The 12,500-nt window shown below is 37.9% G+C and overlaps 1 protein-coding gene across 2 annotated transcripts in view; it reads left to right on the top strand.

The window, feature by feature from the left end:
* LOC110063488 (myosin-IIIb-like) overlaps nucleotides 1-12,500 on the top strand; it is a 42,993-nt gene that overhangs the window by 8,975 nt on the left and 21,518 nt on the right. For both annotated transcript variants that reach the window (XM_089288124.1, XM_089288125.1), the window contains exons 5-21: nucleotides 529-751; nucleotides 1,981-2,046; nucleotides 3,758-3,848; nucleotides 4,858-4,958; nucleotides 5,788-5,875; nucleotides 6,577-6,693; nucleotides 7,340-7,444; nucleotides 8,110-8,193; nucleotides 8,488-8,523; nucleotides 8,812-8,926; nucleotides 9,255-9,306; nucleotides 9,788-9,886; nucleotides 9,982-10,093; nucleotides 10,215-10,344; nucleotides 10,454-10,525; nucleotides 11,112-11,176; nucleotides 11,812-11,888. In XM_089288124.1, the coding sequence (XP_089144250.1) occupies nucleotides 529-751; nucleotides 1,981-2,046; nucleotides 3,758-3,848; nucleotides 4,858-4,958; nucleotides 5,788-5,875; nucleotides 6,577-6,693; nucleotides 7,340-7,444; nucleotides 8,110-8,193; nucleotides 8,488-8,523; nucleotides 8,812-8,926; nucleotides 9,255-9,306; nucleotides 9,788-9,886; nucleotides 9,982-10,093; nucleotides 10,215-10,344; nucleotides 10,454-10,525; nucleotides 11,112-11,176; nucleotides 11,812-11,888 (1,633 nt within the window). The remainder of the gene's footprint in view (nucleotides 1-528; nucleotides 752-1,980; nucleotides 2,047-3,757; nucleotides 3,849-4,857; nucleotides 4,959-5,787; nucleotides 5,876-6,576; nucleotides 6,694-7,339; nucleotides 7,445-8,109; nucleotides 8,194-8,487; nucleotides 8,524-8,811; nucleotides 8,927-9,254; nucleotides 9,307-9,787; nucleotides 9,887-9,981; nucleotides 10,094-10,214; nucleotides 10,345-10,453; nucleotides 10,526-11,111; nucleotides 11,177-11,811; nucleotides 11,889-12,500) is intronic.

Genomic DNA, 12,500 nt, shown 5'->3' with positions numbered 1-12,500 from the left:
GTGACTGCAAATGTCCTTCTTCCCTTGTCTGTTTCATTCGAGTATTTCAGGCATCTCAGAGTTATGCTTCCATGCCTTGACTGCCGTGTAGAAATATCACTAATCTGTCCACCAGTCAGTAAGTCAGTCAGTCAGTCAGTCTACCAGGTAGTCACTCAGTCAGTAAGTCAGTCCGTCCATCTGTCCATCAGTCCATCCGTTCTTCTGTCAGTCAGTCAGTCAGCCAGTCAGTAAATCACAATTGATTTGTCATTCAATCGTTCAGCTGATCATTCAAACTGAATGGTAATCGTCTAGTTTATTTATAAATAAAATATGCATGAGTCGGTATTCATCAATAATATTATTGTTCAGACTGTTTCAATTCATATTATTTTGAATATCTCTTTTTCAAACCACTACAATTTCAACACAGTAATAAATCGGCTATTTGGTGTAGGAAGGCCATCATCCTGACAAAAAATTATAAATGAAATGATCCTGAATGCTGATTCTAAGTGATTGCTCTTAAATTGCACATTCCTCTAGGTGTGTCAGCAGAGCTTTCAAACATTCTCATGAGGCGGAACTCATCAGTAGGTACCCCATTTTGGATGGCCCCTGAAGTGATAGCTTGTGAACAACAGTTGGATTATAGCTATGATGTCCGCTGCGACATCTGGTCACTGGGAATCACTGCCATTGAACTTGCTGATGGTGTCACGCCATTGTCTGATCAACATCCCATGAGGGCGTTATTTAAAATTCCAAGGTGAGTGCATACCACCAGCTTCAGGTCAACTCTGCTTTTTGGACAACTTACATGTAATACAATATGCAAACTTAAAGTGGTTTGATGTTAATTGAAGGTAATTGAAGTTTAGATAAAATTCTAGAGGTTTTGTTGGAAATCTCCAAAATTACTCATCATGATAAAATGAAAATTAAATTAGCTAATTAAATTGAAGGGTCATGAAGTCTTGGGAAAATACCAAACATAAAAATACCAAATGTAAGTTATGTTGTTGCTGAATCAAAATTAGTCAAAGGTTGTAAAACATGGTTGGGTTAAGATGTTGAAATTAATAAATTTGAATAAGTTAAGCGAAAATAGGGTGATTTGCTATTGAGTGTGTAAAACCAAAATCAAACTAATTACTTACCATTTAGACTACTCAGCTAATCTCAAACAGTGGTAAGACCAAAACCAAAACCAAAGTAATTGCCTGATTACCTTCAGAGCGGTTTTCAATTGAGTGTCATAAAACCAAAACCAAACCAATTAGTTACCAATTAGACTACTCAGCTAATCTCAAACCGTAGTAAAACCAAAACCAAAACCAAAACCAAAACCAAAACCAAAACCAAAGTAATTGTCTAATTACTTTCGACACTCAATTGAAAACCACTCTAAGACTCTCACTCAACTTACAATCGCCCTAAAAAAGTTTATTACACTTAGTACTGGATAGTTATTATTACGGTAAATCCTCTATTAATCCCCCCTGGGGCTTATTTATTTTATGCACTTTTGAAGGGGGGGGGGGGGGACTTATGAGAGAGGGGGCTTATTTAATTCCTAGCGAAACACTTTCAGCTCGTGAATATACCATACCGAATCAGTCCACATGAAGTGTTACAGTTGTGATTACATTACAAATACAGTCTATCATTTATTAACTTGACTGTATGGAACAAGGGGGCAGGGGAGGGGGGCTTAGTAACTTTCTTCCTTGGAAAAAGGGGGGCTTATTAGAGAGGGGGGCCTTAATAGAGGATTTACGCTAATCAGGAAAAAAAATTGTAAATTTTGCAGTTTTGAGATGGTGTACATAAGGATACCACCTCATAACTAGAGATATCAAGTATAGATTAGGGATGGTTATTAAAAGATCCTATTACTGTTACTATCCAGTGAAACATTCCCAGTCTTGGTAAACATACCAGTGGAAATATTTTTTCATCATCATTGCCACCATTTTCGTCTTTGTTGATATTTAGGAGCAAGTCACCATCGATGAAAAATCCAGAGAGATGGTCTCATGAGTACAGGGATTTTATCGCAAAGTAAGAAGGTTTCTTGAATTTTTATAAACCATTCTGTCAATAATCGTCAGATGTTCAGGAGAATTTTATACTTTGAGCATAAATCAGCCCCTTTGAACAAGTGAAGGGGTGCATGGAAAAAAGCCCTAAATGACTCTTGATCTCATGGCAAATTGTCCTTTTCTGTACAAGGAAGTGAAAAGCAATTTGCTAGGAGAATCTTGCAGTCTATCAGAAGTCACTTAGGGTCTTTTTCCATGCACCCCTTCAATAGTGATTAGGTAAAAAAGCAAAATATTTCAACTCTAGCTGGGAACTTAAAGTGGTACTATGACGAAAATCGCATTTCTCCTATCTAAGCCATTTTAAAACAGAAACAAGTAGTCTATATGAGAAGAAAAATGCTGTTTACTATTTTCAAATGTCTCTTTTTGTTCCTGAGATATTCAAGTTTTTAAAATATGCAATTTAGTCAAATGATGACGTCATACACTCAACCAAATTTTGATCAAATATGATGAAGAGAGATATCTCAGCCAATTTGTATCAGAAATGTTTGATTCTTTGCAGTAAGACTCTACTAAATGTGTTCCACAATATGAATGTAACAGTTTTGTTACCATGGCACCATAATGGGTTCCAGACCTCCCCAATATTAAAGACTTTTCTGGCCACCTTTGGTGATCTATTTTGACATTTGCTAATGGTGTCTCATATGCACAATCCAGCAAGCATATAAATATTTTAGCTAGAGTGCGTGGCCTCGTTTAATGTTTTTTAAGCTGAAAATTACTAACATATTGAACTCAAGTGGGTGGGGACTGGAAAAGAGTGAGTTTCCATGGGAACAGAATATTTTATAGTTGTAGTTGTGTTTCCTGTAGAACTATTAACCTACCAAGTTTCAATAGATTCTGCTGCAAATTGACCGAGAGAGATAGCTCTATTTGTATTCTTAATATAATATCGGGTTGAGTGTATGATGTCATCAGTCATCTCATTTGCATATTTTACACATATTTCAAACTTAAATATTTCTGGAACTAATGCAGATATTTGAAAACGATAATGGGTAATTTTATTCTTCCATGGAATTCTATGCGATACACCTAAAAAATTAAGGGGTAAAAATTTGATCATAGTACCACTTTAAAGTTAACATAATAATTAAATTATGTCTAATACAAAGAAAAAGGTATTAACATGTCTATAAACTAAAAGTGAGTATTTATTTTTGATTAAATTAAAGTGACAAAATAATACATCTGGTCACTCGACAAACTTCCTTGTTTTATGAATTGTTGCATGGAATTTTGTAGAGCCACAGATATCGTTGAGATTTACTGACAATCAAAGTAATAGCATTTAACTCTTTTGCTAGTTAGCACTTCAATCTTGGTGGTGTAGTGGCCCAATAATTAGCATGGCGGACTCTGGATTGAGTGGCTCAAGTTTGAGCTTTTGCAGGGGTCAATGCATTAGGTTTTTGGAGAAGACACTTTAGTCTCACAGTACCTCTCTCTGCCCAGGTTAATAAATAGGTACCAGCATATTTAATGCTGGGGGTAACCCTGTGATAGACTTGCATCCCATCCAGGTGGATGTAGAAATACTCCCAGTCACTTCATGTTACAGAAACCAGGATAATCGCTGGCAGTATGGGCCACTTGCCCTGAGACAGACCCAATCTTTACATACCTCAATCTCAAACTTAGCATTTTTTTTGTTACAGATGTTTAATAAAAGATTTTGAATCGAGAGCCCATGCAAGTGATATGCTTGGTCATGTGTTTGTCAAATGGGTGCCACAAAAGAGAGAGGCTGTAAGTTAATATTTTATTTTGTTTATGATGAAATATTCGGCTATGATTGCCTGCCCTCAGCCTGCAGCCTTGAGCAGCATTTTCAAGACCTCGCTTGTAGTTTTTCACTATACAGACCTCCCAAACTAGCTAATACATGTAACATATTTATTTTACTGCCTGATCCTCATAATGAACAACTAGTTGTCTGGCCAATTCTTCTTGTGCAAGCACAAACTCTGTGCACTCTCTGATCATTATCATCCAGGGTTGTCATTTAGGGCAAAACTTGCCTATTGTTGTTACAGTTACATGTAAGACACAAATTACAAGTTTCTTAAAGGTGCAAGGTAGCATGTCACTCAAAACTTAATGACATGCCTGATAAATTGTCATTATCATCATCATTACTTAGGTGCCAAGGTTCACTTTTTTGGTTTTGGGTTGGATTCTTGTGGAATTTTGATAAAATCTTCAATTCCTTAAAAAGTTGTTTTGAATCATTTACTAGACAAATCTCCTTGCATATAGAGTTAGATAATATTTCTTTAGTGGCTATTTGTTCAAGCTGTAAATTTTATAAATGTTGTGAACAAGAAACAGCCAAAGGAATAGTAGAGCTTATATTTTACAGATGGAAAATAAATTGAGGAATTGCATGCTATTGATGCATATTAGTTGTCTGTTATGTCGTTATAACTGCACCTACTGATATGTTAATTTTTCATGAATTTTTAATGTAAATTTTTTCTTGCGTAAATGTGTTTTTCTCGACAACTTAGTTTGTAACCCTTTTAATGGAAAAGTGGGAATGTCAAATGGTTCAGTTCTGTGACTGTGCATGTTCTGTCTACGTGTACCTTGTAGTACATATACTGTATTGCTACACATATCAAAACTTTAATTTTAGGTTTTAGTGTGAAAATGCTTAATTAAGTATAATTGTGTTTGGACATACAAGAACTTTCAAACAGTGGTATTGAGAATAGGGTTTTTGTTTTCTAAATCAATGTTGTACAAAATGTTCCAGCTGCGGAGAAAGTTGATGAATCTGATGGACAATCAGTACCAGGGAAGGGATGGCATCATGGATGAGGCCAGCAATGAGAAGGAGCAAGAGCACGTGTCAAGGTTTGAATTTGTGTAACATGTAATTATATGATCATAGTATTATTGCAGTTTAGAAACCTTACCTCATTAATTAATCATGAAAAATGACTATAATATTGACAACATGTTTAAACACAGTATGTTATACTCAAACCTGTGGGCAAATGTATGACGATACATGTTGTTGATAGCAGTTAGTGGTTAGCTTTATTTTATGAATATTACTGCAAGTTTAATGAATAAACCAGTTCCCAAATATTTGCACAATAGAAAAAGGATTATTATTACTAACTTTTAGTTTGGATAAAATTGATTTAAATAGTGCAGTATTTATTTTTCAGGACTTCAGTTACTCTGAGTATAATGTTCAGTATTTTCTGAAATAAATTAATGGACAGATATGCTCTAAACTTTATGTTCTTCAATCAATAATGGAAATCTGGCTAAATTTCATTGTCAGTTCAGAGGGTGGGGAGCTGGGAGTGGAGGAATGGAAGAGGGTTAGTGGGAGAAGAAGTCGTCGGAAATTAATGTGGGCGGTTATAATGCACAGTTCTCAAGACCCTTGGCCTTTTAATATGCTTTTTTCACTTTTTGATTTTCCATATCCTGGCTTGCTTTGACCTGTTCTTTACATGTTGCCATGATTACTATTTCTTATTTCAGACTTGGTGGTTGACTGTGTGCCCCTTTAAAAAAAAAAAATCCAAACTAGAATGATTATGTTTGTTTGTCGTGCTCATATATACTTTTGGGAATTGCTATCTAGTACTTGTAAATCGCTGTTTGTTTTCAGAGGAACAAATTTAACATCATTAGTCATTAGTTTACAAGTTTTATTGTTATTTAGTCCTTTAGCAGCACAAATGAAGGATCCACAGCGTAACAGCCTGATGCTGAAGGTTGACAACTTAGCAGAGCTAGCAAGTCTGACAGAGGTAGGTTTAGGCATTGGTCTGTCTGTTTCACTTAGGGGTGGTGATTGCTGGTAAATGTGAGACTTTGCGAGAAGGTGAGACTAGCGTTTTTCTTGGCAAGCCTGAGAAATTGTGACTTCTTCAATTGCAAGACGAAAAATTCAGTGTTTTAAATGTGAGCTCAAGACTTTCAGGTTCTAAGACATTCAAACCTCATTTATAAAAAGAACAAACAAACAAATTGGTATTTTGAGACTTTCTTAGCCTGGAATAAAATCAGACCGCAAGACACGCATAACTGCTAAAGAAAACGAGACTGTGATACCCATGAAATTCAAGGAAAAGACTGACGGTTTTTGAAGGACCATTTGCAACCCCTTCACTGCACTGGAAACACTGAGTTCCAGTTAAAGTTTCGAGCTACTATTTTGTGGTTCCAAGACCACTCCCCAAGGGGAGCTTTTCAGGGCCGGTGGTAGCACATTGAAATACATAGTGTCAAAGAACATAACATGGTTAAAAGTCCTAACTGGCATGAGGCAGACCAGTGGCTGTTTACAAGTGTGTCCAAGGAGTTGAACTCGGGACTGCCGAGAACAGCACCAGCTAGCTCTGAGAGCTAATGTTGCCATCATTTCTGGAACTTGCTATCGGTGACTTAAGTCGTTAGAATGCCTTAGTTAATTGACTGTTTTCTTTTTCTTTTTCATTTCTGTGAACAGGACATTATCCTTAGTCATCTCTTGGAAAGATATCTGAACAATCAAATCTACACTTACGTTGGTGATATTCTAATAGCCATTAACCCTCTGCGGACTCTGAACTTGTATGGACCTGAAGTGAGTAAGCAGATCTTTTTTTGTCTCCACACAAAAAAATATCCTTATTGACTAGTCAATAAGGCAATAACAGTAGATGTAGTTGCCTAATGGTTAACGCACTGGGCACTGGATTATTTGAATGTGTTAATTGCTGTTCAAGAAACTTTACCCTTACAGTGCTCTGTACCCAGACGTATAACAACTATGTACATTGTAACAGCAAATTTAATGCTGCAAGCCTTGTCATAATTCTTGAAACACTACAGCTTTCATGCATTTTGCTCCACCCCACCAGTGAGCAATGTTGACAAAACACTTTGAACAGATGTATGATTGCATTTTGCCATTTTCTAACATTGAAAGGTGGAAAGGGGGTTTTCACACTTTTTTACTAGTTGCTATGATCAAAATTTGAAACATTTGCATGTATTTCAACTAAATCTGACCAGGCCTGTGGGGTTAACCTTACAGACAACTAGCATTCCATCTAGGGGGGGGGGGGGGGGGAGTAGAAATATTCTTGTGCTGCTTATTGTAGTATTCACTCATCAAGTGAATCAAGTGACAATTTTCCATAATTAAATTTACCTTAGGTGTTGTTAGACTACAAAGTACTTGCAGCTATCTACAGTACTGAACAGAAATGCCTCTATTTGCTTTGCAGCATTCAAAATTGTACAAAAACTCTTGCAAGGGTACTCTGCCTCCTCACATTTTCATGGTAGCTGACATGACGCATCAGGCAATGATACATAACAAGAATCCACAGGTAGGAAATGCCTGAAATGCTACTCCATGTAATACAGCGTGTTGTGCCTACTGAGCAGTGTGCGTGAAGCATAGACAGGCCCAGTGGGATTCAGAGAAACTGAGAGATTGAACCTTATGCCTTTCCTTCTTATGGAGGCTCGGTGGCCTCATGGTTGACCCTGGATCGAGCCATCCGGCTTCTAGCCCTGGCCGAGGACATTGTGTTGTATTCTTGGGCATCTGAGACACTTAACTCTCACAGTGCCTCTCTCCACCATGTGTGCATTGCAATAGACTTGCATCCCATCCATGAGGGAGTATTATTCCTAGTCACTTCATGTGACAGAAACCGGGATAAGCTCCAGTCTGATGGCCCACTTGGCTTTTTAATGTATGCAGACTTCACTTTACCTTATTTGCCTTTCCTTCTTAGACAAGCTAGACACTTCACTTGTAATAGGCAGGCTGTTGCAAACTGTCCGGCAACACAGCTGACAAAATGCCTGTTATATTGATCATATTGCCAATGGCATCTCTGCTGAGCTAGAAGGTTTTCTTATCTCACTTGCTTTGAGTACTGTGACAACTTTTTCACTTCAGTAGAAGAAAAAAGAACACTTCTGCCACTCTTCGACTTGGGTTTATTATTTATACCTTTAATAAATAAGTTTCCTTTCTTTTCAGTGCTGCTTGATTAGTGGGGAGAGCGGATCTGGGAAAACAGTGTCAGCTGACTATTTAGTACGACACTTGGCTGAACTCGGAAAGGTGTGTATGGTTACCATGGTGACATCAGGAGTTTCATTAACTTTTTCAACAGGAGGGCAACTGGTTTTCACAGTCTGGCAAAACTTTCTGAACTGAACTTTGACATAGGAAAAACACTATTCTAGATGGTCAAACTGGACGGGCAAAATCATCCTAACAACTGGTCAATTTGCTCAGTGCCTGCCTGTTAATGAAACCCCTGTGACATGTAATCTGTGCTCCTTGTTCATATGAAAGCATCTATTAGACAGTGTGATTAAGCAAGGAAGTAATGAATTTTTGTTTTTTACCCAGGCTGGAAACAGAACATTAGAGGAAAAGATTCTTCAGGTGAGTGTTACAAAGCTGACACATGATACATCTCATTAACTAACAAGCTCTCTAGATCTCCCTTTTTAATGTTACAATTTTGTAACATAATCTAGTGAAGTAAACTTAAAAGCCAAGTATTATTTTTAGCCTATAGTTTTACAAATTGATGTAACTAAATACAAGCTCTCTTGTAAATGCTGTGAGCTCAGGACATTTGTAGGAGAACTTAACATACCACTCATAGACATAAGCCACTGAGGGCTTTTCTTGTTTGTTTTGCTCTACATGTATGTATTTGATTGGCAGGTTAATCCTCTTATGGAAGCCCTTGGGAATGCACAGACAGTCATAAATGACAACTCCAGCAGATTTGGAAAATACTTAGAACTTCATTTCACATCTAATGGAGCCCTCACAGGAGGTAAGCATAGCATTATGTATGCTTTGGAAGACTTTTTGTATCTTTGTAAGTTGTTACATTTCAACAGTGAAATGGTATATGTCAATCATTCTATCAATCTGTTTGTTGATCAGTCAGTCAGTCAGTCTGAGTTAGTTGGCAAGTCAGTAAGTCAGTCCGTTAGTCAGTCAGTCAGTTAGTCACTCAGTTAGTGTGTTTGTCTGTCTCTTTGTTCATCCGTCTTTCTTTCAATTGGTCGGTCTAAGTCAGTCAGCTGGTCAATCACTAGTCTCAGAACCATTAGTAATTGGTCAGTGAAAATTTAACAATTTATTGTTAACTTTTTAAGGTGTGCTGTCGGAGTATTTATTAGAGAAATCCAGAGTTGTATCACAGTCAAGGTGAGTCAACAATGAACATGACATTCCTTTAATTGTTATTTAGTCTAGTATATATGAGTTATTGACCAAGTTTTTTCTGTCAAGATGGTTGAATATTGGTCAAGTACTTTTCTATGCGTCCATGAACAAGCAAAAAAGAACGAAGCCAACATCCAGCCATCTTGACTGAACAAGCTTGGTCAATAAAGCATTTATTATATGGAAAAAGAACACTAATTTCTTGCGGGACACAGTAGGTAATCCTGAGCAGGCAAGATAGCACCATCTTGCCCGGTTAGGTAGCCAATCACAGTGCCGGATGTGGTTCATCTCTCTACAACGGCCACTTGCCTCCGTCCCCAAAGTGGCTGTTGTGGAGAGGTTTGACTGTAGCTTTAATCTCATCTGTCAAAATGATATTGTACTGATACTGTAAGTAGAAATTACAAGTTGATCTTGCAAGTTACTGATGACTTCTGTATTAACGTTTGTGCATCAACAGTGGAGAGAGGAATTTCCACATATTTTATTACATGATTGCGGGTCTGGCTTATAACAAGAAATTGGAGAAATATTCATTCAAGTTGTATTCACAACACCAGTGAGTAACTCTCTTATTCAAGATGTAACAGCAATAACTACTAATTTGTTAACCGAGGGTGAAGTAACCTGTCTCTGTTTTTGTTTGTTGTCCAGCTACCTCCAGACAGGAGGAAGAAACCTACAAGACTTGGTGTGCACGCTTGGTAACAGGCGAAAGTTTGAAGAAGTTCAAAGATGTTTTGACATCATTGGCTTCAGTCATGAGGTGAATAAAACTGCAAACAGTTCACAAAGTTAACATATTTCGGGTGCAAAAACCCTTTCATTATTTTTTGAAATGCAAAGTGCCTTCCTAACTTGTGAAAATTTGATCTTGTTCACAACAGGAAGTATCGCAACTGTTTTCGGTCCTGGCCGCTATCATTCACCTCGGAGACATTCGCTTCACTGAAGACGAGTCTGTTTCACATCTAAGTGACAAGAGCATGGTCAACAATCCACAAGTGTTACTTATAGGTATGGACGGCAAGATTAAGAGTTAAATTCTCCTAACCGATTGCCGTAGATTTCTTTTAATTTAGTTTGGAGAAGTTGGTGGCATATTTGAGTCAATGTTTTATTTCAGTTTCCTCACTACTGGGAATAAATGCAGTGGAACTCAGAGATGCTCTAACAACGAACAGCAATGTGACTAGAGGTGAGAGAATTAAAAAATCCTCTAATAAAGTGATACGAAGACTAAAGGGCACTGCAAATATGATTGTGGCCTTAGTCAGATAAATTCTATCGTACATAGTGGTCTTCAATTGCGTGTGTTAAAACCAAGACCAAAGTAATCACTCTAGCCAATCACAAAGGACACAGACAATACAGTGAACGAATCAAAACTCGAAGCACTGAATACATGTTGCCGACAAAAAGAGCGGGAAAACTGTGCGAGCGCGTCACGATTGGTTTTGGTTTTACTTCTGATTGGATGACAAAGTGGCGCGAGTTTTTTAAGCCAATCGCTGAGCATTGCAAATCCAAAGAAAATATTATTTACCTGTGATACTCGAGTGGAAATTGCTCTATCAAGTACTGTAAAGATAGGTGCCGTGTGTTTCTAGCCCATAATAGTTATTTCTGGTGGTCAGTACCCAATGTTTTGTAGACATACAGTAAATTGGAAAGTTGTTTTAAATTAGATATGTGTGTTGCAAAATGGGCACAAATAAAGTTGTTGTTGTCACATGAAGTCTAGTTTACGCTTTCGTTCATCGCTGATTTTGATTGTGTTCCAGGAGAGACCATCGTCAGAAACAACTCAGTAGATCAAGCGGTTGATTATCGAGATGGAATGGCTAAGGTAAGTTAAGTTGTAGAGAAAACACATTGACAAAATTTTCAACACAATCATAAAACGAGGCACACTTCCTAGTCCTCCGTCTTCCCACACCTATAAACGCTATTACCTTTCCATCAAGTATAAGTTCAAACAAGAGATTTATCAAGGTAAGATAGTGAATCCCCCATATAGGTCTTATACCCAAGGTAATCCCGCTCAAGTTATTTTTTAGACATGGTACCCAGTTCTTCTGAGGATGTTACTCGCGCGATGCGTGGACAGCCCACGCGACTTTCTCGCAACTACCTGAGACGAAATGGCGGGAAATTTGGTGAAAAGTCATTTACATGTTTTGATTTTCAAAAGGCGTGTCTTTGCACAGATGTTTTTTGCTCTCTCAGCCGTACTTTTGTTCGGTTGGGCTTTCGTTTCTTTTGTGCTCGTTTGTTAGTTTATTCTTTTGCCGTTCATTCGGTTTTTGAGAGTTTAATAAGCAAACCACAATGGGCCTATATGGGGGATGAACTCTCTTACGTTGATCTTCTCTTGGTTCAGATATAGGCTCGTGGGCTAACAATGCAAACGTATGTGAAACGACCTCTAGGTGCATGTTCGGAACTTTGCACAGCTAAAACAGTATGTGCTGTTATTTTCAGGCACTCTATGGCAAGCTGTTTAGCTGGATTGTTCACCGTATTAACGCATTACTGAGAACTGACAGGCGACGTCCAGTGTAAGTATTTTTAAACGCGTATTCAGTTCTTATAAAGTGTGATCCTAATCCGAGAAATCAAGACCCTTGTTTTAGTTCACTCCCCTTCTGAGACTTTTGTACAAAAAGCGAAGGTTCTTAATCCAAGACTGGATGCAACTCTTTTTCAGTGTCCCTTGTAGGCATTTTTGTACGTTTTTTGAGAAAGTGTCCTCGAATCCAAGATATCAAGACCCTTGTTAAAATTCATCCCCCTTTTTAGGCGGTGTCCATATCACGCTGGAGAAATTTGAAAATGTAGCTTTGTTTCTACGGTTAGGCCTACCGTCCACACTAATCCGTCACGAAAACGGAACTTTTCGAAAACGCTCTTCAAACCGGGGGAATTTGTAAACGCCGGCTTTTGGTTTTCGTGTGGACAGAAACACATTTTGAAAACGGAGCTTTACGAAGACAATGGCCTCATGATAATCATGTGATTTTCTTAACCGAGTTTGTCTCAAACACAAATCCAAAATGACCGATGATTGTTGGGTTTTTAAATTGGACGGAGGACATTTGATGCGTTTTCAGAGTGGAACCACCGTTTTCAAATTCCTCCGGCGTAATGTGGGCGGGGCCTGAGACTGTGGA

Source organism: Orbicella faveolata, unplaced genomic scaffold (genome assembly GCF_042242905.1).
Source record: "Orbicella faveolata isolate gen_17 unplaced genomic scaffold, um_ofav_v1 contig_15, whole genome shotgun sequence".
Taxonomy (NCBI): domain Eukaryota; kingdom Metazoa; phylum Cnidaria; class Anthozoa; order Scleractinia; family Merulinidae; genus Orbicella; species Orbicella faveolata.
This window is presented reverse-complemented; position numbering and strand designations above follow the sequence as displayed.